Genomic DNA, 27666 nt, shown 5'->3' on the forward strand with positions numbered 1-27666 from the left:
GCTCAGTTGGAAAAGAATCCACCTGCAATGCAGGAGACCCCAGTTCAATTCCTGGGTCAGGAAGATCCTCTAGAGAAGGGATAGGCTACCCATTCCTGTATTCTTGTGCTTCCCTTGTGGCTCAGCTGGTAAAGAATCCACCTGCAATGTGGGAGACCTAGGTTCAATCCCTGGGTTGGGAAGATCCACTAGAGAAGGGAAAGGCTACACACTCCAGGATTCTAGCCTGGAGAATTCCATGACTATACAGTCCATGGGGTCACAGAGAGTTGGACACGATTGAGAGACTCACTTTACTTTCTCGGTTTATCATTACTTTTCTTCCAAGGAGCAAGTGTCTCATAAGAGTATATAAAATATATCAATTCAGTTCAGTCGCTCAGTCGTGTCCGACTCTTTGTGACCCTATGGACTGCAGCATGCCAGGCTTCCCGGTCCATCACCAACTCCCAGAGCTTGCTCAAACTCATGTCCATTGCGTTGGTGATGCCATCTAACCATCTCATCCACTGTCATCCCCTACTCCTCCTGCCTTCAATCTTTCCCAGCATCAGGTCTTTTCATGTGAGTCAGCTCTTTGCATCAGGTGGATAAAGTATTGGAGCTTCAGCTTCAGCATCAGTCCTTCCAATGAATATTCAGGACTGATTTCCTTTAGGATTGACTGGTTGGATCTCCTTGCAGTCAAGGGACTCTGAAGAGTCTTCTTCAAAACCACAGTTCAAAAGCATCAATTCTTTGGTGCTCAGCTTTCTTTATGGTCTAGCTTTCACATCCACACATGACTACTGGAAAAACCATAGCTTTGACTAGACGGACCTTTGTTGGCAAAGTAATGTCTCTGCTTTTTAATGTACTGTCTAGGTTGGTCAACACTTGTCTTCCAAGGAGCAAGTGTCTTTTAATTTCATGGCTGCAGTCACCATCTGCAGTGATTTGGAGCCCAAGAAAATAAAGTCTGGCACTTTTTCCACTGTTTCCCCATCTATTTGCCATGAACTTATGGGACCAGATGCGATGATCTTAGTTTTTTGAATGTTGAATTTTAAACCAGCCTTTTTACTCTCCTCTTTTACTTTCATCAAGAAGCTCTTTAGTTCCTCTTCTCTTTCTGCCATAAGGGTGGTGTCATCTGCATATCTGAGGTTACTGATATTTCTCCCAGAAATCATGATTCCAGCTTGTGCTTCATCCAGCCCGGCATTTTGCATGATGTGCACTGATGTAAGTTAAATAAACAAGGTGACAATATACAGCCTTGACTTACTCCTATCCCAATTTGGAACCAGTCTGTTGTTCAATGTCCATTTCTAACTGTTGCTTCTTGACCTGCATACACTTTCTCAGTAGGCAGAAAAGGTGGTCTGGTATTCTCATCTCTTTCAGAATTTTCCACAGTTTGTTGTAATCCACATAGTCAAAGGCTTTGGTGTAGCCAATAAAGCAGAAGTAGATATTTTTCTGGAACTCTCTTGCTTTTTTGATAATCCAATGGATGTTGGCAATTTGATCTCTAGTTCCTCTGCCTTTTCTAAATCCAGCTTGAACATCTGGAAGTTCACGGTTCCCATGCTGTTGAAGCCTGGCTTGGAGAATTTTTAGTATTACTTTACTAGCATGTGAGATGACAGCAATTGTGTGGCAGTCTGAACATTCTTTGGCATTGCCATTCTTTGGGATTGGAATGAAAACTGACCTTTTCCAGTCCTGTGGCCATTGTTGAGTTTTCCAAATTTGCTGGCATGCCGAGTACAGCACTTTCACAGCAGCATCTCTTAGGATTTGAAATAGCTCAATGGAATTCCATCACCTCCTTTGTTCATAGTGATGCTTCCTAAGGCCCACTTGACTTCACATTCTAGGATGTCTGGCTCTAGGTCAGTGATCCCACCATCATGGTTATCTGGGTTAACTAAACAAGATCTTTTTTGTATAGTTCTTCTGTGTATTCTTGCCACCTCTTCTTGATATCTTCTGCTTCTGTTAGGTCCATACCATTTCTGTCCTTTCTTGTGCCCATCTTTGCATGAAATGTTCCCTTGGTATCTCTAATTTTCTTGAAGAGATCGCTAGTCTTTCTGATCTAAAATGTATACCAATCTCATAAAAGTATATAAAGTGTTTTTCTCCCCTCTTTTTTCAGACACAGATAAGCAGATTAGAGGCTGGCTGCTTGGCACACTGCACTTCCCCCACACCAGCCACACTGTCTCCTCCAGTGCCTGCCCTCTCCACGCTTCCACCTGCTAATCTTACCACATCACTCCTTTACCTAGAGCCCTCTTCTCGTTCTGTACCTGGTCAACTCCTACTCATCCTTTGATCTCAGCGTCAACATTATTTCTTCGGAGAAGTCTTTCCTATCTAGTTCCAAGCCCTCTACACTGCACTGTGCACATGTGAAGCAGTGATTTCATATCTATGTTTTATTTGATTAACATTTATTGTCACATTAAACTGTGAGTTCATGAGGGCAGGGACTGGGTTTTGCTCATGATCATATGCTGAGGATACAGGTTAGTAGTAAACACTCAATAAAGCCTGAGTAAATGAATATACAGTTTGAAACCAGCACTGTTCTAGATGTTCAGTTTTGATTCATTCAAGGGTGCATTAAGATCAGTAGTAGTACTTTTGTTTTACTATGTGATGATCTTAAGTCAAAAATTCTTTGACTTTCCTCCCTTCAAAGGATGGAGCCTAAATCCCTTCCCACCAAATATAAGCTGACTCAGTGGCTTACTTAAAATGGATAGAATGCAGCAGATGTGACCATATCATGCAAGGCACTGCACTTCTGCCCTGTTCTCTCTGGGGTCACTCCCTCTGGGGGAAGTCAGCTGCCATGTCATTCAGACATATTAGCAGCCCTGCGGAGAGGTCCACACAGTGAGGAACTGAGACCCCTGCCAAGAGCCACGTCAGTGATGGAGCCAGTCTTCAGATGACTGTAGCCCTGGCCAACATCTTCTTGGCAACCTCACGAAAGACCCTGAGCCAGAACCCTGCAGCTAACCCACTTCCAGATGCCTGACCCAAAGAAGCTGTGTGAGAGAATAAATGTTTGCTGTTTTGGGTTACTACGTTTGAGGATAATATTGTTGTTACACAACAACAGATAACTGAAAGAACCGAAGGTGGAAGTAAAGCACAGCAAGTTTAAGTGGTTTGTTTAAGGTCATGTAACTAGTAAGTGGCAGATCCAAACACAGGTGGTGGGGCTCTAAGGCCCCTCATCCCTCTACCATGCCATGCTGCCTCCTAAAGATGCTCACTGTGGCGAATACAAAATCGTTTGACTGTGAGAGTATAAAATCTTTGCAGATTGGTTCATGTTACAGTTTTAGGAGGTTGCTTTCTGGGTTTCCAAAGAAGCTGCTGACTTGAAAAATTTCTGAAAGAGTGGTGGTAAAACAGAAGACGTGTACTGTTCCATTTAAAGACTTTTTGTGAAGACATTTCATTGGGGTAGGTTGAAGCAAGTTTGTCATAAATCAGAAAAGAGGTAACTTGAAAGTAGCTTTTCTCTTTGGCTCGTTCTTATGGTATAATAAAATAGTTTTCAGGACTTCCCTGGTGGTCCAGTGGTTAAGAATCGACCTGCCAGGGCAGGGGACATGGGTCTGATCCCTGGTCTGGGAAGATTCCACTTGACACAGGGCAACTACACCTTTAAGCCACAACCACTAAAGGTCCACTAAAGCCTAGAGCCTGTGCTTCACAGCAAGAGAAGCCCCAGCAGTGAGAAGCCCATAAACTTCAACTAGAGAGCAGCCCCCACTCGCAGTAACTGGAGAAAGCCAGCACAGCAAGGAAGACTCAGCCCAGACTAAATAAATATATCAAACAAAAATAAGATAAAATAGTTTTCAGAGTGTGAATAGATTGTTCAATTTTAAAATACATTCAATATATTTATATGGTCAATATTATTTATATATATCTTTAATATATTTGTATATATTCAAATGTTTATATTTCGTATTTATGAGGGAATTACTGAAAGGCAGTATTTCTCAGAGGTTTCTTAGTTACCATTCCAAAGGCCAGAATCTTGGAGTCGGCAAAGATTTCTTCAACAGGACACAAAAGGCACCAGTCCTAACAACACAACCTTGATTAGCCATTGTAAGCTATCGCCATGCATGGTGTTCAGGCTAAGCTGATAAAACTTCATACCTTCATCCTAGCACTCTCAGATCAGATCAGATCAGTCACTCAGTCATGTCCGACTCTATGTCGTGTCGCGACCCCATGAATCACAGCATGCCAGGCCTTCCTGTCCATCACCAACTCCCCGAGTTCACTCAGACTCACGTCCATCGAGTCAGTGATGCCATCCAGCCATATCATCCTCTGTCATCCCCTTCTCCTCCTGCCCCCAATCCCTCCCAGCATCAGAGTCTTTTCCAATGAGTCAGCTCTTCGCATGAGGTGGCCAAAGTACTGCAGTTTCAGCTTCAGCATCATTCCTAGCACTCTGGAACGACGCAATTTCCCTTTTCCTACTGTTCCTTCCATTTTTGTAGTCAAACTCTGGTCCTTTCATCCAGTCAGTCCACTCAGTATTATCATTAGTTCCCTCATCAGGAGTATTAGACTCTTCGCACTTAAAAGCAGAGGCGTCTCCTGGCACCCAAAACAGGAATAGTGCTGGGTCCCAGCAAGCTACGGACTTGTGAACTCTCTCTCTCCACCTCTTGTCTATGATTCCAACTTCATGTTTGTGAGTAGGTTTAATGGAAGAATCTCTATTCAGTGGCAAAGAACATGCAACACTTTGGTTCTCCAAATAATTTTGCTTTTTCAGAATCTTAGTTAACCCTGGAAATAGAAAAAAATCTAATAACGTCAAGTAACAGCAACTTGGGTCTCTTTGGATAAATTAACTGATTCTGGTGATTGCTTTTAGACCTGACTACCAAAACCTCAGTCTCCTGACAAGTTCACACACCTTCTTCCCAAGGACAGCTTAGCTGTGATGTGGAGCCACTGGCCTTTCCATTTCTCTTTGTGGGCCTACTTCGTGACTGGTGGGATGAGTAGAGCCTGGGGAGAGAGTTCAGCCAGTGAGCGTACAAGCCCTGGCACACGGGAGGTCATGGTAAGGATACCAAGTAATTTCAATCGGGGAGAGAGTTCAGCCAGTGAGCATACAAGCCCTGGCACACAGGAGGTCATGGTAAGGATACCAAGTAATTTCAATCGGTCTTTGCTGCTACTTCATCTGACACTGGCAACAAAATGATGGCGATGTCTGTGGCAGGAAAGGGGTTTTAGGAGACTGAATAAATCACTCCCCCCACTGGGATGCACACATGGGGGTCAGGTTGAAGGAGACAGAAACCGCAGAGTAACTCCCTCTGATGCGTATACTGGACCCGAGGGCCTAACATGCTACGTGGAGCAGGCGGGTGAATGCTCCAGCTCTGAGTCAGACACATGGACCCAGCAGGGCCTCTGCGGGTGAAGCTGACCCTGCTTCCTTTCTCTTAACCCAGGGAAAGAAAGGGAGTGCTCAGACACCCACCCGCACTTCCTCCACCCAAGTTCACCAATCTGGCAAGTCCGTTCGCCTCCCTGGAGGGGCAGTGAGTGAGACAAGAAGCTAAGAGAAATCTCAGCCAAGGTAAAAAATAACTCATATATTCATAAATGAATATGAATGCATTTGTATTTGATTTTATAAGCAGCACAATGAAAAATATGCCTGGTAAGTGATTCATAGGATTAGCTGGTTTAGGCAGAATCATCTAAAGGACAACGTGAAGGAAAGTGGGAAGAGAATGGGCCACGAACGCAAGAGGAAAAGAAAACAAATCACAACAGGCATGTGAAAATTGGCTCAATATTGCTAATTACCAGAGAAATGCAAGTCAAAACTACAGTCTAAACTATCACCTCACACTGGTCAGAATGGCCATCATTAAAACGTCTACAAATAACAAATGCTGCAGAGGACGTGAAGAAAAAGGAACCCTCCTACACTGCTCGTGGGAATGTAAGTTGGCGCAGCCACTATGGAAAATAGCATGGAGGTTCCTCAGAAAACAAAAAACCAGAGTTTATATATGATCCAGCAATCCCACCCCTCAGCTATTTTGTCCAGAAATTTTTCCTGGACAAAAATTTAAAAAGATACACACACACCTATGTTCACAGAACCACTATTCACAATAGCCAAGACATGAAAAGCACCTAAATGTCCAGCAACAGATGAGTGGATAAAGACACGAAACATACACACAATGGAACGCTGCTGCTGCTACTGCTGCTAAGTCGCTTCAGTCGTGTCCGACTCTGCGGCCCCGTAGACGGTAGCTTACCTGCTACTCGGCTATAAAAAAGAATGAAATAATTCTCTTTGCAGAAACATGGATGAACCCAGAGATTATCACACTAAGTAAAGTAAGAGAGAGAAAGACAATTATCATATGATATCACTTATATGTGAAATCTAAACTGCGACACTGGTGGCCAGTGGCTGAGACAGCACTTTCACTACCGAGCGCCTGAGGTTCACAGAACACAATATTCAAATGGCCCCAATTTTGTCTTCACTACACAGTTCATTTTGTTTCTTCAGATATATACATATATATGTGTGTATATATATATATATATATGATCTCTTATTTCACTTCTCAAAAGGGTTAGAATAAAATATTGCAAATAACACAAATATATAAATTGACCTTTTCCCCCCTAAAGTGAAAGTGAAAGTTGCTCCGTTGTATCCAACTCTTTGTGACCCCATGGACTATACAGTCCATGGAATTCTCCAGGCCAGAATACTGGAGTGGGTAGCCTTTCCCTTCTCCAGGGAATCTTCCCAACCTAGGGATTGAACCCAGGTCTCCTGCATTGCAGGCAGATTCTTTACCAGTTGAACCACCAGGAAAGCCCAAGAATACCAGAGTGGGTAGCCTATCCTTTCTCCAGAGGATCTTCTTGACCCAGGAATCAAACCGGGGTCTTCTGCATTGCAGGCAGATTCTTTACCAATTGAGCTATCAGGGAAGGCTTTTCCCCTCTAAATAACCAACAAAGTCTTCTCAAGGAGCAACTCAGATAACGCCCTTATCAAGTTATGCACAGGTTATCATTTGCTAATGTTCTTGTAGGCATTACTATCCTGGAGGATTGTGTAAGAAACCCTGATTATTAAGACTAGGTATACTGCAAGTTAATGTAAATTTTAAGACATATAATACAAATTAGAATCCAATACAGGAGTTTAGTTAAGTACAAAATGGTATGTAAATTGTGACAGAAACACAGGTAAAGTCCCAAGAAGTTTTACATAAATGTACTTCTGGAATATGTATTAAGATTGTATATACTATGGGGTCCCCTTTTTAGAGAAAACAGACATTTCTGTTGCTGCAGTAAGGATTTCCCAATAGCGGGGGACAGAATGGAAACCACTCTGAATTCACAGAGTACACCCAATTACTAACTAGATATATTTAATCTGGGCATAAGAACCTTGATTGCTATAATCATTTGTGAGGCTTTCACCCAGACATTTGTCTATAATAAGGTCAGGCATTGCTGCCTGGTGATTTTACCTGGCTCTAAATACAAACATCCAAAGGAGTAGCTGTAAGTGATAGAGACTAAAAAATTATGTGTTTTTACTACACTGTTAAAGTGAGAGTGTTAAGTCACTCAGTTGTGTCTGACTCTTTGCAACTCCATGGACTGTAGCCCACCAGGTTCCTCTGTCCATGGAATTCTCCAGGCAAGAGGATTGCCATGCCCTTCTCTAGGGGATCTTCCTGACTCAGGGGTTGAACCCAGGTCTCCTGCATTGCAGGCAGATTCTTTATTGTCTTAGCCACCATGGAAGCCCTTACTATACTGTTAACCTAAGCATAAATGTGATTCAACCACATCATGTCATCAATCCATAGGCTACAGGGAGGCTTTCTGCACAGACTTCGAATAAAATTTCCTACTGAGAGCTGCTCTTTAAAATGAACAAATGACTGTTTAGAACAGAGACATGCTAAGTCACCTGGAGGAAAAAGAATGGCTTCCAGGATGGTAGAACGTTGCAGTGATTTAGTATTTTAAGAAAAAACTGGGTGCGTCAGTTTAGGTAGTGTTAGACACAAAAATGGAGTCATGGAGGCACATCCAAATGTTGGTTGGATCTCTGGGATCACTGCCCAGGAGGAGGGAGACTTAGTCAGTCTTTCCATTGGTCCATTTGTCTTCATTCATTCACTCATGCATTCATTCAGTGAACTTAGTAGAGTGCCTACTTGGCTAAGCAGTATCCTATGTGCTGGAAATAGGGAAGTGAAAAAGTCCACATTCTCACGAAGTTTATTCTAGTGCGGAAAGCAGTCATTGTGGAAAAATAAACACACACACTAATAACATTAGATGTGTGCTTCAAAAAGAGCTTACCAAAGTAGGAAGGTCATGGAGAAGGAATATGTTTAGACTGAAAAGTCAAGAAAGGTATCTCTAAGGAGGTGACAAGAAAGCAGAGATACCTGAATAAAGTGAGGAAGTGAGCCATATGAAGATCAGAGGGAAAGAGGTGTTGTTGTTTTTTAAATATGGAACTCTTCACGTCATCCTTGCACAGGGGCCATGCTAATCTTCTCTGTATCGTTTTAATTTTAGTATATGTGCTGCCAAAGTGAGCTCAGAGCGAGAGTTTTGTGCATCAGAACAGCAAATGGAAAACCTGGAGGCTGAGACGGCTTGTGTGTTCAAGGGATAGAAGGAACACCGGTTTGGGTGCTCATTAGTGCTGCCTGCCAAGAATTCTCTCCTCTTCCAGGAACAAGGTGGGACGGAGCCACCTGGTTCTTCTGCGCATGGGTTAGCACCGTGCGACTAATTCTGGCCGGTGAGTCATGAGTAGAAATGCCATGTGCCACTTCTGAACACAGCCAATGAAAGACCCTTTAGATCTCTTTTCTCTCTGTGGCATGATGACTGGTAAAGTTAAAGACAGAAACTGGTCCATCAGCCCTGATCTAGGAGTGAGGAAGAAAATCATGTGGGGTCAGAGCTCCTAGCTGACCTTTAACAGCTAAGTGAGGACATTACTATGCACTGTCAGGCCTCTTGAGACCTGGAGTTCTCTGTTACCTCAGTGTGGCATAACTTGTCCTGACTGACAATGTAACCGGTGGGGAGAAAGCTGGAGGGAGAGTGGTAGGGGGTAAGATTTAAGGATAAGCAGGAGACAGAACATGGACAGCCTCGTAGACTATGAAAAATCTGGATTTCACTCCGTGTGAAGGAAAAACCTTCGGAAGACTGAGCAGAGGGATGACACGACAGGATTTGCATCTTCAAAAGAATCATTTAGTCATGTAGGGAAGCCCTTGTTCATGAGAAATACATACTGAGGTATTTAGAGATACAACTTGCTTTCAGATGGTTCAGTAAAGTGTGTGTGTATGCGATGTGATGTGATAAAGTATGTGATGTAGGGTTTGTGCTCTTTTCTCAACTTTTTTTGTGGAGTTAGAATTTTTTTACATAAAAAGTTGGGGGTAGGGAAATCAGTCTAGGATAAAATGCAAGGTCTAGAAGCAAGACCCTTAGGAAGCTATGGCCGGTGAGATGAAGTGACTGGCGGCTGGAAAGGCAATCCTGAGAAACGGGCGGATTTGAAATCTACTTCATTTGTGGGGCAGTGGGATCTGCTGGTTGGCCGCAGGATGTGAAGGTAAGACTGGAGTCCAAACGGCTCCAGGTTTTTGTTCTGACTGAGTGGGAGATTGGTGATGCCACTAACTGGGATGGGGCAGCAGAGCAAGAACCAGGTTTAGAGAACGTGAAACAGTCATCCTGTTTTGGACATGTTAAGGGTAAGCATCCATGTGGAGACTGGGTTGGGAGGTGGATAAATGAGTTGGTAGGTGAGAGAAGAGGTTGGCTGGAAATGCAAAATTTGGAATCATCAGCACGTGGTGGCACCCAAGTTATAGAACTAAATAGAAACCCACAGAAAGCAAGTGTAGGTGAAGAAGACCACGACTGAGCACTGGGGAACTGGAGCATAACTGGCTGGGAGGGGGCTCATGCGGTTAATTTGATTTCTCTTGTTCTCATTCCACGCTTGCTGAGCAACCACCTGATTATTACTTGACTTCCCACATATAGGTCCGACTGGTCAGATGGACTTGGAATGATCTCGTTCCTGGGACAGTTCTTATTGTAAATAAATTGGTCACACTCACAAGTGTGGTTAGATTCAGTCCCTAAGACAGAGCCATTCTTGGCAGCCTGACAAAATCTGATGGTGAGTCTACATAAGAAGCCAGACACAGCACTGGAAATTCTCTGAGGAGATGAATGCCACACTGCTTGCTGGTACTTCTTTGGCTCAGAGTAACCTCCTGAGAAAGACTGTTTCCAGAATTATTGCGAAAACCGCTACCCAGTTATGGCTAAGAGAATATTCCCTTTTTGACTGTATCTTTTTTTTTTTTTTTGCTGTAAAAGCACTAATCCATTAGTGTGTATCTCACATCATTCTTCTTCTGTCATGATCTTGCATTTCCTTAGGTCAGGATCCTTATTTTAGCTATTTAAGGGGCATTCTATATGTGTGTGCTCTAAATTTATTTTTTTTAATTTTATTTCATGTCAATAAGTAGCATTCAAATGGCTCAAAAATCAAAATGCCATAAGGTATATACTGAGAAACCACCTCTTCCCTATGCATGTCTGTCACTGTCCCTAATCCATTTAGTTTGTGGATCCATCTAGATTTGTATCTGTGCTTAGTCACTCAGGTATGACCTAAATCAAATCCCTTATGATTATACAGTGGAAGTGAGAAATAGATTTAAGGGCCTAGATCTGATAGATAGAGTGCCTGATGAACTATGGACTGAGGTTCGTGACATTGTACAGGAGACAGGGATCAAGACCATCCCCCTGGAAAAGAAATACAAAAAAGCAAAATGGCTGTCTAGGGAGGCCTTACAAATAGCTGTGAAGAGAAGCGAAAAGCAAAGAAGAAAAGGAAAGATATAAACATCTGATGCAGAGTTCCAAAGAATAGCAAGAAGAGATAAGAAAGCCTTCTTCAGTGATCAATGCAAAGAAATAGAGGAAAACAATAGAATGGGAAAGACCAGGGATCTCTTCAAGAAAATCAGAGATACCAAAGGAACATTTCATGCAAAGGTGGGATCAATAAAGGACAGAAATGGGATGGACCTAACAGAAGCAGAAGATATTAAGAAGAGATGGCAAGAATACACAGAAGAACTGTACAAAAAAGATCTTCACGACCCAGAGAATCACGATGGTGTGATCACTGACCTAGAGCCAGACAAGCTGGAATGTGAAGTCAAGTGGGCCTTGGAAAGCATCACTACGAACAAAGCTAGTGGAGGTGATGGAATTCCAGTTGAGCTATTCCAAATCCTGATAGATGATGCTGTGAAAGTGCTGCCCTCAATAGGCCAGCAAATTTGGAAAACTCAGCAGTGGCCACAGGACTGGAAAAGGTCAGTGTTCATTCCAATCCCAAAGAAAGGCAATGCCAAAGAACGCTCAAACTACCACACAATTGCACCCATTCGCACATGCTAGTAAAGTAATGCTGAAAATTCTCCAAGCCAGGCTTCAGCAATAGGTGAACCGTGAACTTCCTGATGTCCAAGCTGGTTTTAGAAAAGGCAGAGGAACCAGAGATCAAATTGCCAACATCCGCTGGATCATGGAAAAAGCAAGAGAGTTCCAGAAAGCATCTATTTCTGCTTTATTGACTATGCCAAAGTCTTTGACTGTGTGGATCACAATAAACTGCGGAAAATTCTGAAAGAGATGGGAATACCAGACCACCTGATTTGCCTCCTGAGAAATCTGTATGCAGGTCAGGAAGCAACAGTTAGAACTGGACATGGAACAACAGACTGGTTCCAAATAGAAAAAGGAGTTCGTCAAGGCTGTATATTGTCACCCTGTTTATTTAACTTACATGCAGAGTACATCATGAGAAACGCTGGACTGGAAGAAACACAAGCTGGAATCAAAAGATTGCCGGGAGAAATGTCAATAACCTCAGATATGCAGATGACACCACCCTTATGGCAGAAAGTGAAGAAGAACTCAAAAGCCTCTTGATGAAAGTGAAAGTGGAGAGTGAAAAAGTTGGCTTAAAGCTCAACATTCAGAAAACAAAGATCATGGCATCTGGTCCCATCACTTCATGGGAAATAGATGGGGAAACAGTGGAAACAGTGTCAGACTTTATTTTGGGGGGCTCCAAAATCACTGCAGATGGTGACGGCAGCCATGAAATTAAAAGACGCTTACTCCTTGGAAGGAAAGTTATGACCAACCTAGACAGCATATTCAAAAGCAGAGACATTACTTTGCCAACAAAGGTTCGTCTAGTCAAGGCTATGGTTTTTCCAGTGGTCATGTATGGATGTGAGAGTTGGACTGTGAAGAAGGCTGAGTGCCGAAGAACTGATGCTTTTGAACTGTGGTGTTGGAGAAGACTCTTGAGAGTGCCTTGGACTGCAAGGAGACCCAACCAGTCCATTCTGAAGGAGATCAGCCCTGGGATTTCTTTGGAAGGAATGATGCTAAAGCTGAAACTCCAGTACTTTGGCCATCTCATGCGAAGAGTTGACTCATTGGAAAAGACCCTGATGCTGGGAGGGATTGGGGGCAAGAGGAGAAGGGGACGACAGAGGATGAGATGGCTGGATGGCATCACTGACTCGATGGACGTGAGTCTGAGTGAACTCGGGGAGTTGGTGATGGACAGGGAGGCCTGGCATGCTGCAATTCATGGGGTCGCAAAGAGTTGGACACAACTGAGCGACTGATCTGATCTGATCTGATCTTAGTCACTCAGTTGTGTCCAACTCTTTGCGACCCCATAGACTGTAGCCTGCCTGGCTCCTTTGCCCATGGAATTCTACAGGCAAGAATACTGGAGTGGGTAGCCATTCCTTTCTTCAGGGTATTTTCCCGACCCAGATATCAAACCTGGGTCTCCTGTATTGCAGGCAGATTCTTTACCGTCTGAGCCAGGAGGGTTGGTACTAATCTCTTGCTATTTACAAAGCTCCATCCTAGCCTCACTCCCCCCAGTGCTGTGATGATGGGAAAAACATATTCTATTCCTTTTGGAAGGGAATGAGTAATTTCTGATAAAAGTTCAGGCTCAAATTGAACTCTTCCCTGTCCGTTTTAGTCTAAAACATGGATATCGTAACATTTCCAGTGTAACATGGTTATACAACTCTTTGGCTAAAGCCATTGAAGGATGTTCAACTATTTAATGCCTATTGTTTTGGGAATAAAAATGGATTGTGCTGGCCCAATGAGAAAAAATAAGGGGTTCGCAAAAGTTATTGGGGAGAATGTGTTTGTGGAAGGTAGACTGACATATAACTACAGAAAACAATAATAAAAACCTCAGTTGAGAAGCTTTTCTCTCCCATGGTATAGCAGATTCTGTTTTCCAAAGATAGCTGCCTCAGCATATCTCATCCCACATGCTGTTCCTATAAGGTGACATCGACATTTCCCATTGAGTGGTGGGGCCTGTGTTCCCTCCCCTTGAATTTCAGCTGACCCTTATGGCTGCCTGAACCGACAGAATACAGTGAAACTTGTCCAGCTAAATCCAGGCAGCTCTCAGAACCATGAGAGGCAATGATACAGTGATTCAAATCAAGTACAATTTGAATAAAATTTTTGAATGAATAAAAATATTCATCATGCAGCAATAAAAACAGAACATGGTCTTGATTTTAATCATCTTCTACATTTTCTTTGGTCTTCTTTAATTTTTATTCAGATTTTACTTTAGTTTTATCTATTTTTGTTGCAGGTCACCTCAAACCCTTTGTGGAAGTGGGTTTAAGAATAACATAACCACATTTTTTGAACTGCGCTTTTATCTAACTCAGTAATGTGAACTCTCTAGTGTTATTCTGCAAAGGACAAGGATGACCCATGAAAGCTTTATCACCATTTTTGAGGATGTTTTTAATGAAAATAAAAAAGATCCCTTTGTATAGACCTGTTCTACATTTTCTGCTTCTTTCCCCTGCAAACAGATTCTTTTCCATGAAAGTTTGATAGAAATAATTAGGGCCTCATCTATGAGGACCAGAGCTCCCTAACAGACATTTATTGGCTACTACTATGTGGCAGATATTAGATTAGGTACCAAACACAAACATTCCCAGCTTACAAAGGGGCTCCTGGACCAGTGACTATTTATAGCTATAAATGCCTACCAAACGCAAGGCATGGACATGCATGTTTTTGAATGCCTTCACTGATGGAGAAGTATTTAAAACAACAGCAGCAAAATAAAGCAAAGTTATCAAGAGACCTGACAGGCAATTTAAAAAAGTGAATGAAAAAAATGATACAATAATTTTACAGTACATCTATGTATCTATGGATTTAGTATAAGAAAGAGAAATAATACATTCTCTCCATAATCACAGAAGTGAAACAGTGTTATCACATATAACATAATATGTCCAGAGTGGCTTGGCTCAGATGGTAGGCTAAGATGGTAAAGAATCTTCCTGCAATGCAGACCTGGTTCGATCCCTGGGTCAGGAAGATCCCCTGGAGAAGGGAACAGCTACTCATTCCATTATTCTTGCCTGGAGAATTCCATGGGCAAAGGAGCCTGGCAGGCTACAATCAATCCATGGGGTCTCAAAGAGTCAGACACAACTGAGCAACTAACACTTTCGCTTGCATATAATATAAACCTTACAAAAATAAAATTTTACTTAATATAAAAGATTTGCAGGGATGGAACGTTAGATTTTTGGGTGTCACCCTGTGCCAGGCTCATGCTGATCTTATGGATCACATTTTAGTATGTGTGCCGCCCAACTGAGCATGGGACGTTACTGTCTTTTAATATATTGTCAGTCATTGCTTTTTCAAGTTTAACTGTAATGAAATTTTAAAAATTGGTTTTCCTCCATTTAATTTCAGTCCAACTGGTGTCACTACCCACTACACATTAACCTTTAAGGAAAAGCGCCTGAAGGTAGGAACCATATCTATTTGTTTACCACAGCATATTCAGCATCTGGCACACAGCAAGCACTCAAAAAGAATTTGTTGAATTAGTAAACAGGAAACACATAATTAGAACAGATTAAAGAAAACAGTTTTATTCAACAAGCGCTTCTGAATACTCGGTATGAACTTAATACTGCCTGGGGTGTTACAGAGAACTACCAAAAGTAGAAGATATTGCCCTTATTCACAGCTAGAATCACAATATTTTTTTGCATTTATAAACCTTTAAAATATAAACATTAAAAAATTCATATTAGACATAAATATAGCAGTCTCTCGGTATCCAAGGGGGATTGGTTCCAGAACACACACCCAGCCCCGCCTCCGAGCAGACACTAAAATCTGTGGATGTTCAAGTCTCTTATAAAAAATGGCACAGCATTTGCATATAAGCAATGCACATAGTCTTTGTACTTTAAATCATATATATATATATAGATATAGATATAGATATAATCATAGATTATAGATTACTTATAATCCCTAATACAATGTAAATACTATGTAAATAGTTGCCAGTGCACCTGGCAAATTAAAGTTATGCTTTTGGGAACTTTCTGTAAATTTTTTCCCTGAATATTTTCAATCCACAGTTGGTTGAACCCATTGATGTCCAACCCACAGATCAGAGAGCCAACTGTAACCCTCAAATTATCTATTACTACTGAACTATGGCTATGCATACAATACAAGAAAGCCCAACAGATACATGAACTATCTTGCAAGCTCTTAGAGAACAGGAGAAAATGATAGTATGATTTTCATATTCTTTTTGGAATTATTTCAACTAAAGAAGTGAAAATAAATACAATCCACAAAATCCTATTTATGGTAACATATTCAATGGTGCATGAATGGTGAAAAAAATCTATCCAGGCTCTAAATAAGGGGACAATTAAAGCAAAAAATAATTTTACTTATATACTGTTTGAGAAAAAAGAATGAGACTTTTGCTACAGAAATTATGAGTAGGGAAAATGAATCATTTTCAATAAGCAAATAATATTTTATGAACTAAAGTAGGATGGCATTTGGAGACTTCATCCAAATGTGAAATTATTCTATTAACTAACTATAGAAAGGCAAGGCAGAAGGGAAGAAGAGTGAAAAAAGATACAGAAAAGTAAAAGGGAGCTATGAAAAAACACTTTCCCTCCAAACCACAGACTAACTCAAGAGCCGAGACACAGGGACACTGGGGGAAAAAAGATCCACTTACTCAGATCCTGGCTTCACTCAGCCAGACTTCCTCCTCAGAACTGTTCCATAATGAATGCAGTCTACAATATTCATATCTGAACGTCTGGTGGCCTCATGTACTTCTAAAGACTTTAAAGTTCTGCTGTTTTCCTAACTAGGTTGAATTAACTTGAAAATCAGTGGTCACATGCCTGCCTTGTTTTATGGCTTGAGTTGGATTAAAACTCTGGTTAATAAAAAGCTTTCCATTTTATAGTTCCTCTTCTGAATCTTGATCATAAACTTCCTGAGGCTGTCTCTTAATATTGATTACTAAGTCAACAGTCAAAATGTTTGTCAAGCACTGAAGAACTGAAGTTAGTAACTGGTATTTACCAGCAACTGATTCCAAACCTGTTTGGTTGCTTATCATGGGTTGATTGGTTTGCAGTGCCTGGAGAGCTCTTACATATACTTGTGGAAAGCTGTAATTTCCTTTCTTAGACTTATACAAGATTTTGGGAACGCCTAAAATTGCATTGGCTATTATCCTACTAACCATGGTTTGTTCTGATTGCTGGCATTTTTTGGCATAGTTGAGAAGATAGTAATGCAATAAGATCTCAAAATTACCACCCACAGGCAAAACACAACCAGCTGGTATAGATGAGGAATAGTAACTTTGGGAAGTACACGTCTCTAGTGACTTATACCTCAGTGGTAAAATGCTGTCCTTTCTAGCAAGTTTTGTAACCTGTAAATTTTCATAAGAAATTCCCCTTCTGGTATTTTCTGGTTTTGAGTTAGCAGAGTTACTCTCAATAAAGGGTTCCTGGTCATCCATTATCCTCCCTTTGTTTGGGGATGAACATCTCAATGTTTCATCTGTCTGGTATGAATCTGTTACTGCCACTTTTGGTGTTGAACACAATACATTTTGCTCTAATTTGACGCTTGGAACTATCAAATTTGAACATACTTTTAAATTCGTTTGAGTTTTTGCCAGTTCACCTTTCTTCTTTACAACAGTGTCCTGATACGACCTTTGTATTGAGCTGTTAACTATTTTTGGTAACTCATTACTTTCTCTACTATTCTTATATATACAGGGACCTGAGGTACAACTTTGGTCACTGGTTTGTGTCACACAATTTAGATCAAGGTCTTTAAATGCTTGCCGAAGCATTTTAAACGCTCCATGTAAAGCATTCTCATGTTGTTCCACAAGCCCCTGCACCGGTGCACAGAGAGCTATACAATGTGGTGCGAATGAACAGGTGCTCATCAAGCCAAGATGAACAAACCTTTTGGATCTAAGGATGAGGGGTTTACAGAATTTCGCCAGAGCAGTGTGAGAGAGTTCATACTGAGAAGAGGCCTCTGGTAGTACAAAGGGAGCAAGACCAATGACCCTCTGGATCAGAGAAAGTTCTTCAGATGATAAACACTCCACCACAGATATGCCATTCAGTCCCGCACAATAAATTACTAAGTCTGGTTGTTTCACAGTAGATAGGAGTAATTTTACATTCTGATTCTGTAAATGTTTCACTATTGCTTTTGTTCTTTCTGTAATCCAAAACTGAGATGTCTGAAACTGTGCTTCTGAATTTAGAGTAAACTCTGATCCAGAAATTGAAAAAAGAGGCTGAATGGTTTCTGTTACTATCACTATTCTTATGTCACCATCTGCTGGACAGTACACAGAAAAGTCTCTCTGAAGCACAAGCCCAGCTATGATCCTGGAATCGGAAACGGGAAGGCCAGTGACACCAACTTTCAACTCAACAAAACAGTCATCCACTAGCTCCAGTACTTCTTCAAACCTACTTTCACAAGCTGTACACTTGAAAACATAGTCACACATCAACTGAGACATCAAGTTCTGATTATTTCTTCCCACTCTTCCACAAAAGTATGCTCCTAAGAGCATCTCTAAAGAGCTCCTACACAATGTTCTTTCTTTAGTGCATGAAGAAAAGATGGACAAGAAGTGTCTACTTAAGTAATGGTCCATAACATAGTCTAATATTTGTGTCTGAAATGTTAGAAAAGCTTGGGAAATAAATTTCCACCGACAGCAATTTTTCCAATGCCTTCCACAGGTTTGAATATTTTCAAAAAGGAAAGAATCCTTTTCCTTGTCTGTGATCTCACGAAGTCCTCTGAGTAAATGGCAAAGAAAGATAATAAATGTTTTAGCACCATCTCCTGTTTTTCTTAGATGACTGGAAACACAGGCCACCATCACCCTGCACAAGAAAGAAAGAAAGCAACTCAGATTTTCAGAGGGCTGCCTTTCCACATCTGAATCAAGTTGAAAGCATGCTTTTACATCTATAAAATGAGAATACTATCGCCTTGATGTACTTAGTTTGTTTTTTCCCTTTTAAAATTTACTTAAATATTGGCTGAATGGTTTCTGTTACTTAAAAGGGAAAAACAATAGAACCACCATTGTGCTATTTAAAGATTCTAGGGTTGGGTCGAGCTGGAAGGAAAGGAGAAACGCTCTTTTCAGTTGTGGAATGTTCCCTAGGACAGTGCTCTAACTCTGAGCGTACACTGGTCTTATCCAAGGTCAGTTTTCTCCAGAAATAGCTCCCGAGAAGCCCTGACCTCTTTACCATCTTCCGGGTTATTGGACCTCTAGCTTCCACTGGCAGAATGGCTGGGTTTTTTCTGCTGGGCGAGAGGGAGAAGGTCAGTTTTCCCAAAGAGCAAAACCTTACGGACAAGAAGTCCAGGGAGATGAAGTGAGGTGTCCATCTGGAGTGCGGGACGTGAGTACCTAAGTAGAGGATGCTCTAAAGCGCTGCAGCCTGCGTCGCGGGTACCTGGCTACGGGATGCTCTAAATGTAGCGCCTTCAACAGGCAGCCTCCATCCCGGCTGAGCAGCACCTCGCCAGTGGGCTTGGTACACAGAACTTGCCGCCCTTCCGGCCCCAGGCAACCGCTCACGATGGTTTCTAGCACTTCCGCCACATGCAACGCCACCGTCACAGACCCCGCAGCGGCCATAGCCCCTCAGGTTCCAGCGGCCTACGCACGCCGCTTGCAGAAAACCAGGATTGCCTGGAAGGAATAGAACGCGGGTACCGCCGGAAGCGGAAGGGGCGGGTAGAAGACCGGAAGCCGGGGCAACTAGGCTTCTTGGTTGGGCGAGGGTCTGCCGTTCCGCCCGTCCACAGGAAATTGCCCCGCAGTTCGGCCAGTAGAACTAGCGGTCCAAAAGCCCGCTAAGGTAGAAAAAAGGTCGGGGCTTTTCTGAAGCTGTCTCTGGAGAGGAAGCTGAAAGCCCTTCCCCAGCTCCCTAGGTGAATTCATTCCTTTCCTGGAGGCTTCAGCTGCCACCAGATCTCTCCTTTCCCAGGAGCTCGGCACGATAGTGGAGGGACTGGGCCCTGCGGCTAGAATTCGGTTCGTTTCCAACTGCCGTCAAAAATTAGTTCCCAAACCTCTGCCATGAGCTTGTGCATATCCTGTCCACATTCTGCACCAGCGGTTTTCTTTCGCGGTGTGGGCCAGATGAGGAGGGCCTGGCCACGGTCACCAGCTGCAGGCTTCATGCTTTCTGCAGGTGGCTTTGCTGCATTTCCTGGGCTTGAGTATCAACAACATGAAATCCTCGCCACCGCAATTTTCTTTTTCTTTAGCAGAGGTGATAAATGTGAGGACTTACTGGTAATCAATAGTATGCTTTAAAAACAGTGACCCAGGATTATTGCACACAATCCGACGGCAGGAAAAAAAAAATACTGTTAAGCAGAAAGAACATACTGTTTCGTACGTTAAGACACGCCCCTCTCTTTTAAGGATGAAATGGTAAAGAGCATGGGCTTAAGATTTACCTGTGTTTGTTGTGCCATTTACATCTGTGACATTCTTTGTCTCCACTTCTCTCATCTTAAAAGAAAAAATGGTGATATGTAATGGTGGCAGTGGACAGTTTACAAAGCTGTGGGATTTGGGGGGTATTTTTTTGGCATGGTGTGTCATAAGTACTAGGCACTCAACAAATACAACATACTCAACAAATTACCGTCATGTGTCACCAGTGTAGGGACCCACTATTTCCACAAGAAAGGGATATTTTGTAAGGTTCAAAAGAATTATCAACCCAATACAACTATATAGGAGTTTGGTCAACATCAGGAAAATGACCTTTTAGATGTTTCATTGAGGTTGAACAGTGAGGGGCTATTTTCCCTATCCTTTACTCCTATGTATAGGACAGGAGACACCTGTAAGCCCTCCCATTCCCGGCAGTAAGACAAAACTAACTCGCTCTTAGCCACAAGCAACTGAGGGGAGCAAATACTGGGTTGGAGGATGAAGGAGGAAAACTAGAGGAATGATATCTTGTAACATATGTGATGTTGATGTTGACTCAGTTGGGACTAATAGATAATTTGTGGGGGAAAAACGTTTTCATGTGAGTTTTGTTATCTATGTTTATGTAAGCAAACCATTCAATATCATAGTAATCCAAGTCTATGCCCTGACCAATAATGTGGAAGAAGCTGAACTTGAACGGTTCTATGAAGACCTACAAGACCTTTTAGAACTAACACCCAAAAAAGATGTCCTTTTCATTATAGGGGACTGGAATGCAAAAGTAGGAAGTCAAGAAACACCTGAGTAACAGGCAGATTTGGCTTTGGAGTACAGAATGAAGCAGGGCAAAGGCTAATAGAGTTTTCCAAGAGAATGCACTGGTCCTAACAAACCCCTCTTCCAACAACATAAGAGAAAACTCCACACATGGACATCACCAGATGGCCAACACCGAAATCAGATTGATTATATTCTTTGCAGTCAAAGATGGAGAAAGCTCTATACAGTCAGCAAAAACAAGACTGGGAGCTGACTGTGGCACATCATGAACTCCTTATTGCCAAATTCAGACTTAAATTGAAGAAGGTAGGGAAAACCACTAGACTATTCAGGTATGACCTGAATCAAATCCCTTATGATTATACAGTGGGGGTGAGAAATAGATTTAAGGGACTAGATCTGATAGAGTGCTTGATAAACTGCAGATGGAGATTCATGACTGTACAGGGGACAGGGATCAAGGCCATCCCCAAGAAAAAGAAATGCAAGAAGCCAAAATGACTGTCTGAGGCCTTAAAATAGCTGTGAAAAAAGAAGCAAAAAGAAAAGGAGAAAAGGAAAGATATAAGCATCTGAATGCAGAGTTCCAAAGAATAGCAAAGAGAGATAAGAAAGCCTTGCTCAGTGATCAGTGCAAAGAACTAGAGGAAAACAATAGAATGGGAAAGACTAGAGATCTCTTCAAGAAAATTAGAGATACCAAGGGAACATTTCATGCAAACATGGGCTCTATAAGGGACAGAAATGGTATAGACCTAACAGAAGCAGAAGATATTCAGAAGAGGTGGCAAGAATACACAGAAGAACTGTACAAAAAAGATCTTCACGACCCAGATAATCAAGATGGAGTGATCACTAAGAGCCAGACAAGCTGGAATGTGAAGTCAAGTGGGCCTTAGGAAGCATCACTATGAACAAAGCTAGTGGAGGTGATGGAATTCCAGTGGAGCTATTTCAAATCCTAAAAGATGATGCTGTGAAAGTGTTGCACTCAATATGTCAGCAAATTTGGAGAACTCAGCAGTGGTCACAGGACTGGAATAGGTCAGTTTTCATTCCAATCCCAAAGAAAGGCAATGCCAAAGAACGCTCAAACTACCATACAATTGCACTCATCTCACACGCTAGTAAAGTAATGCTGAAAATTTTCCAAGCCAGGCTTCAGCAATATGTGAACCGTGAGCTTCCAGATGTTCAAACTGGATTTAGAAAAGGCAGAGGAACCAGAGATCAAATTGTCAACATCCGCTGGATCATTGAAAAAGAGTTCCAGAAAAACATCTATTTCTGCTTTACTGACTATGCCAAAGCCTTTGACTGTGTGGATCACAATAATCTATGGAACATTCTGAAAGAGATGGGAATACCAGACCACCTGACCTGCCTCTTGAGAAATCTGTATGCAGGTCAGGAAGCAACAGTTAGAACTGGACATGGAACAACAGACTGGTTCCAAATAAGAAAAGGAGTGAACCAAGACTATATTGTCACCCTGCTTATTTAACTTCTATGCAGAGTACATCATGAAATGCTGGGCTGGATGCACAAGCTGGAATCAGGATTGCTGGAAGAAATAACAACCTCAGATATGCAGATGACACCACCTTTATGGCAGAAACTTTCCTCCTTGGAAAGAAAGTTATGACCAACCTAGAGAGCATACTGAAAAGCAGAGACATTACTTTGCCAACAAAGGTCTGTCTAGTGAAGGTTATGGCTTTTCCAGTGGTCATGTATGGATGTGAGAGTTGGACTATAAAGAAAGCTGAGCGCTGAAGAATTGATGCTTTCGAACTGTGTTGTTGAAGACTCTTGAGAGTCCCTTGGACTGCAACGAGATCCAACCAGTCCATCCTAAAGGAGATCAGTTCTGAATGTTCATTGGAAGGATTGATGCTGAAGCTGAAACTCCAATACTTTGGCCACCTGATGCGAAGAGCTGACTCATCTGAAAAGACCCTGATGCTGGGAAAGATTGACGGCAGGAGGAGAAGGGGATGACAGAGAATGAGATGGTTGGATGGCATCAGGCCTGGCGTTCTGTGATCCGGGGGGTCACAAAGAATCGGACATGAATGAGCAATTGAACGGAACTGAATGATAGCAAGGTTTTTTTTCCTTATCCATCACAAAGGGGTTACTTGATTCGAGCAACGGACTATTACAAACATTTAAAAGTAAAGTGCTTTGATCAGAGTTCTGTTTAAGTGTACAGTGGAAAGAGAATGGACACTGAAGTCAGACCTGGATTCAAACTTGGGCTTGCTATCACTCTTATTATGTAGCTTTCAGAATGATGTAACTTCTATGAGCCTCAGATTCTTCATCTCTAAAATCTAACTTCCATTTATCTGGAGGTTATTATGGGTATTCAAGAAGAGTGAATGTAAAACATCATGTAAAGCATACATTAGGGACTCTAGCTGTTAAATCCCTTCACCATCATTCACAACTACTCCCCAAATGACTTTTAACTAAAAACTCATTACTAGTTTTTAGTCACCATGTTATATTCAAAATCATTTGATCAGTTTGCTCTTTTTAAAAACTTTATTTAGAATGCCTAGTTGAAGTTAGCATCATTTTACAGATCATTAGAAAAATTCAATTCTTTTGTCTCTGCAAACATTTATAGTAGGTTAGGAGTAACAGATTAGAAATGTAATACATTACAAAACAGTTGCCTATGACTATCTGTACATTTACTATGCACCTTAAGGAAAATAACTTGACAGTGTGCTGTACTTACACTGCAAATAACATACTTTTATTCTGTTTTACAAAACTGACCAGTGTTTGAATTTATAAATGATCATTAAACAGGATATTTAACTTAGATGTATAGTTAACATGCTAAAAAGTAAAAAATTTCAACTGAAGTTGTGTGGCTCATCAGTTCAAATGTTTCATGGCATTTTTTCTTTAAATTTAATATTGTAATTCTCAAATAATTTTTCATGATAAATTCAGAAAGAAAATTTTCTAAATATTTTATAAAGTATATTCACATTCATTTTGTCATGGGTTTCTTGTGGCTCTTCTAAATATGTTAATCATATTAAGGAGACACTGGTCCTATTCAATTTTAACAGTCCATCTTCAATTAAAACTGTAACAAAACAAACAGCATGTTAAGAGTGACAAAAAGTAAATTTAATATACTAAATTCACACTATAGGTACACAAAATAAAACCAAATTACATAATAGTGGCAGGGTACAGGTTAAAGAATCTTTTTCCACGTAGTCAAATAAGATAGAAGTTCAAATGTAAACTTAGTGATCTGTGTGGGATTCCTCCCCTCTCAGCTATGGTTCAAATTGGAAAATTTGGTATAAATGCTGATTTTAATATTTCTGTGCATTTAACATAATTCAAAATCATCTGCAGCATCATGCATGGCTCATCAAATGTCATTATCACTGTATGTCAAACAAAAACCCCCAAATATATTCACTGTTCACTGGAAATGTGAAACACTGGAAAAAATGGAATTTTACACATTTGTTTTCTTAAATATTTCACCAAGATATTCTTCAAAAAGTTAAAACTGCCTTCTCCACATAATTTTGTATACATATGGCACAAGTTGACATCCTAAAACAGTGTGAATTCCATCGAAAAGGCACTGTTTAACAATACTCAGAATAATCGGACAAGTCTAGTTCAGTGATGTCTGAAAGTGAAGAATATATTTGAGATAGGTAAATGGACAAACTCTTATAAAAGTATGGCATTACTGTTTAAACATACTATAGCTATATAAAAGGAAATAAAGTGACACAGAGAAATGACCCTTTTATGACAATTAAGCCTATAAACACTTTGAATCATATTACAGTTCTGTAACACAAAAATGACAAAAAAATTATTTTCTTAAAGGCACAAAAGCATGAATACTAAATGAGAGTTGTATTTTACAAGGCCAACTTTTTCAATGGAATGGTAACAAAAATTACACTGTACCTTTATAAGTAATACAAAAAAAGTAGTGATATGAAATACAAATGAAGTATCTACTGCTGAAACTTACTTATATCACACACCCTAATTTATTGTCTTTTCTTGGGCCAGCTACCTCTCACTAAATGGTGGATAACTGAAGGCATAGTATATTTAATAACTAAAACAAAAATGCACATGTCAATAACTATTACGTATTTAAATTTTTCAGTGAAAAAATAAAATTTTTGATTAAATGAAAAAAAGAAAAAAAAACTGGTTATAGGTCTTAAATCCTAGAAACCATCATGAGACTCTCAGATAACTGGGAACTGTAAATCATAATTTTTATGAGTCCATGTGTGAAGGAAGATTAATCTCAGGTAGAGAACATTCAAAGTCAATTACATACATGGCTAAATACAAAGTTCATTATGTATTTTAAAGCATTCACATACTAAGCCTAGTATAAGAACTGATCTAAAACTAAGCCACCAATTCCTGAGTTTTGTATTCAGTTCACAGAAAGGAACTCATATAACTAAAAGCGTAAGACTATTAGATTAGACATATGCTTTTAGTGTATAAGAAACAGCATGAGTAACCCTGCTCTTTCTCATGAAATAGTTTTTGACTCCTGGGATAATAAGAACCCATAACATTTGCCCTAACAAGAAAAGTTTTAAAAATAAAGAAAACAACTCCCTCTCTAGTCTTAGAGGATAACCATACAAATAAAACACTAAGACCAAATGAAAGTAGCATACAAGTAGATAAGCCTAAAGCCCCAAAAGGGAGTTTACCAACAAAGAAACATTAAGTTTTCAGGGTTTAAAGATGAAATTATTATTGTGATCAGCCAATCAACTTATATAAATTAATTCTAATTTAAGCCATAAAAAAGGATCGAGTTGTACAATATTTACAAAATATATATTAATGAATAGGCAGTTGAGCATAATATTGGTAACAGAGAGTGAGTACAAAAATGATATCAACAAGTATGAAGTACAAACAAAAAACCCACCTGTTTAGTGTAGTCATACCTATGCTTATATTGGGTATAGGTATATCTTATTTACGTATAATCTATTTAAAAAACATTTTCACAATTATTGTTTTGCCAAAAATACATGAGAAATGGCTCCTCATAAAACCTAAGGAGACTAAAGATCACTGTATTGATTAGGAGGAACAAAGCAGGCTCTTCTTATCATTTTCAGTTTTTAATAATTTAGTAATCTTTCCTTTATTGTATGCTTAGCATGGCATAAACATTGACTATAACTTCACTAGTATCTCACAGTCTCTTCTTAGTCAAGGGCAAATGTAGCCAGAGCAATTATTTCCTCTCTGACCTTCATTTTCATTTCAAAATCTACTTTTGGAATTCTAAGATACATAAAGTAAAAATATTAAACTGATAAAAAATTTAGGGAAAATGTTTGCCTGAGCCTGAACAAAAGGAACCTTGAGGAACTGTGGTTTTGCCACAGACTGCAGTTACTGAAAGCAGAGAACAGAGAATTAAACTTCGGAACTTGATGCTCTTCTTAGATGCTCAACATATTGCACATTTTAAAGAAACCAATTTTAAAATGCATAATTACCACCACACTAAGTGTCTTTTCTTATCACTCTTCTCTTATTTGGCTTTTGAAGTAAAATATGGGAGATATATGTATATATATTTTCTATTCTACTGTTTCACTGAACACACCAGAATCTAAATGAAAGCTAAAGAAAGGTTTTCATAATGAAAAATCACGATTATCAGCATTTTATATGCCCTACAAACATCTCTAGAATTTAGCCTATGTTATTGGACCAACTGAGTTTAAAAAAATAAAAAAGGACAGCAATCAAGTTTGACCACACTTTTTTCCAGCAAGTGCTTAAGTGGGTATTATATACGTACGATAAGAAAGATAGAATCAATAGATCCAAGTAGCTGCATACCAGTTTTCTGCTGTTGATATACACATATTTATACTTGTATCTATAAATATTAAATTCTAGGGATTAAAAAAATCTTGTGTAAACTTTTGAAAAAAGCAATTTGCCACTTTGTCTCAATTTGACCACACATTTTGTTTGTTTTCTGTAAGAAGACAGTCGAGCTGAATGCTTTGGAAATGATCTTTTTTTAACAGTACAGTGTGTTGAACTATTTATGCCTAGTATCCCATTATTTCCCATTCTGTAACTCCTTACTGATAAAAGTTTTGTGCCTGTTTTATGAAGAAAATAGATTGTTACATATATAAGATCGATAGTATTTTTGTTATGACTGACATTAATGCTATATATTTCATTACATGAACATACCATAGACTACAAAGATTACTGTTAAGGTATATATAAGACACAATTGTGTATACATGTGGATTTATTATACTCACATGTAGACACATTCTGACAAAAGCTAGAAACATTCTGGCACTTAACACATAGTTCACTTTAATAATCAAATAGAATAGCTCTTGTTTCAGGTTAAGGATAAAAGGTATGAAAAATCAACACTTCTACATTTATTTCTAAGGTTTTCAGTTTTATAAATATTGTGATGTTTTAATAAAGACCAAACCAACTTCAACATTGGTCCCAGGCCAAATCTGATCATTCCAGTTCATTAACTCAATTGTAAAGGACTTCTACTTAAACATGAAGTTTATTATGACTTGAAGCAAAATCAGGAGAAAAATGATGATGTAGTCTTTTTGTTGAAGAAAATAATCCGTGGCAGGTGTGCTTGAAATTAAATGATTTCGAAGAGCCATAATATTTCTACAAAAATAAGGAACAATAAATGTAATAATTACTTATAAAAAATGATAGCAGAGAAATCACAATTTGATATA

The 27666-nt window shown here is 40.1% G+C and overlaps 2 protein-coding genes and 1 pseudogene across 11 annotated transcripts in view; all 3 read right to left on the reverse strand.

Moving 5' to 3' along the window:
• BBS10 (Bardet-Biedl syndrome 10) overlaps positions 1-23294 on the reverse strand; it is a 38941-nt gene extending 15647 nt beyond the window's left edge. The window contains exons 1-2 of one of the 3 annotated variants that reach the window (XR_009494439.1): positions 19083-23294; positions 16286-18497 (exon numbers count right to left, since the gene is read on the reverse strand). Coding sequence is in view for 2 of the 3 variants with exons in the window: in XM_002707818.6 (XP_002707864.2) it covers positions 16517-18497; positions 19083-19267 (2166 nt within the window). In the remaining variant the exon portion in view is untranslated. Of the gene's footprint in view, positions 1-15142; positions 18498-18977 lie in introns of those variants that run through there. The other 2 variants (XM_002707818.6, XM_024992387.2) reach the window with 2 other exon arrangements.
• LOC112446917 (uncharacterized) lies at positions 8568-8664 on the reverse strand (annotated as a pseudogene).
• A 700-nt stretch (positions 23295-23994) lies between the features above and the next one.
• Positions 23995-27666, reverse strand: part of OSBPL8 (oxysterol binding protein like 8) — a 164956-nt gene continuing 161284 nt past the window's right edge. For all 8 annotated transcript variants that reach the window (XM_059886816.1, XM_059886815.1, XM_024992380.2 and 5 more), the window contains one exon: positions 23995-27592. In XM_059886816.1, the coding sequence (XP_059742799.1) occupies positions 27460-27592 (133 nt within the window). In that variant the 3' untranslated portion in view covers positions 23995-27459. The remainder of the gene's footprint in view (positions 27593-27666) is intronic.

This window comes from Bos taurus, chromosome 5 (assembly GCF_002263795.3).
Source record: "Bos taurus isolate L1 Dominette 01449 registration number 42190680 breed Hereford chromosome 5, ARS-UCD2.0, whole genome shotgun sequence".
NCBI lineage: Eukaryota > Metazoa > Chordata > Mammalia > Artiodactyla > Bovidae > Bos > Bos taurus.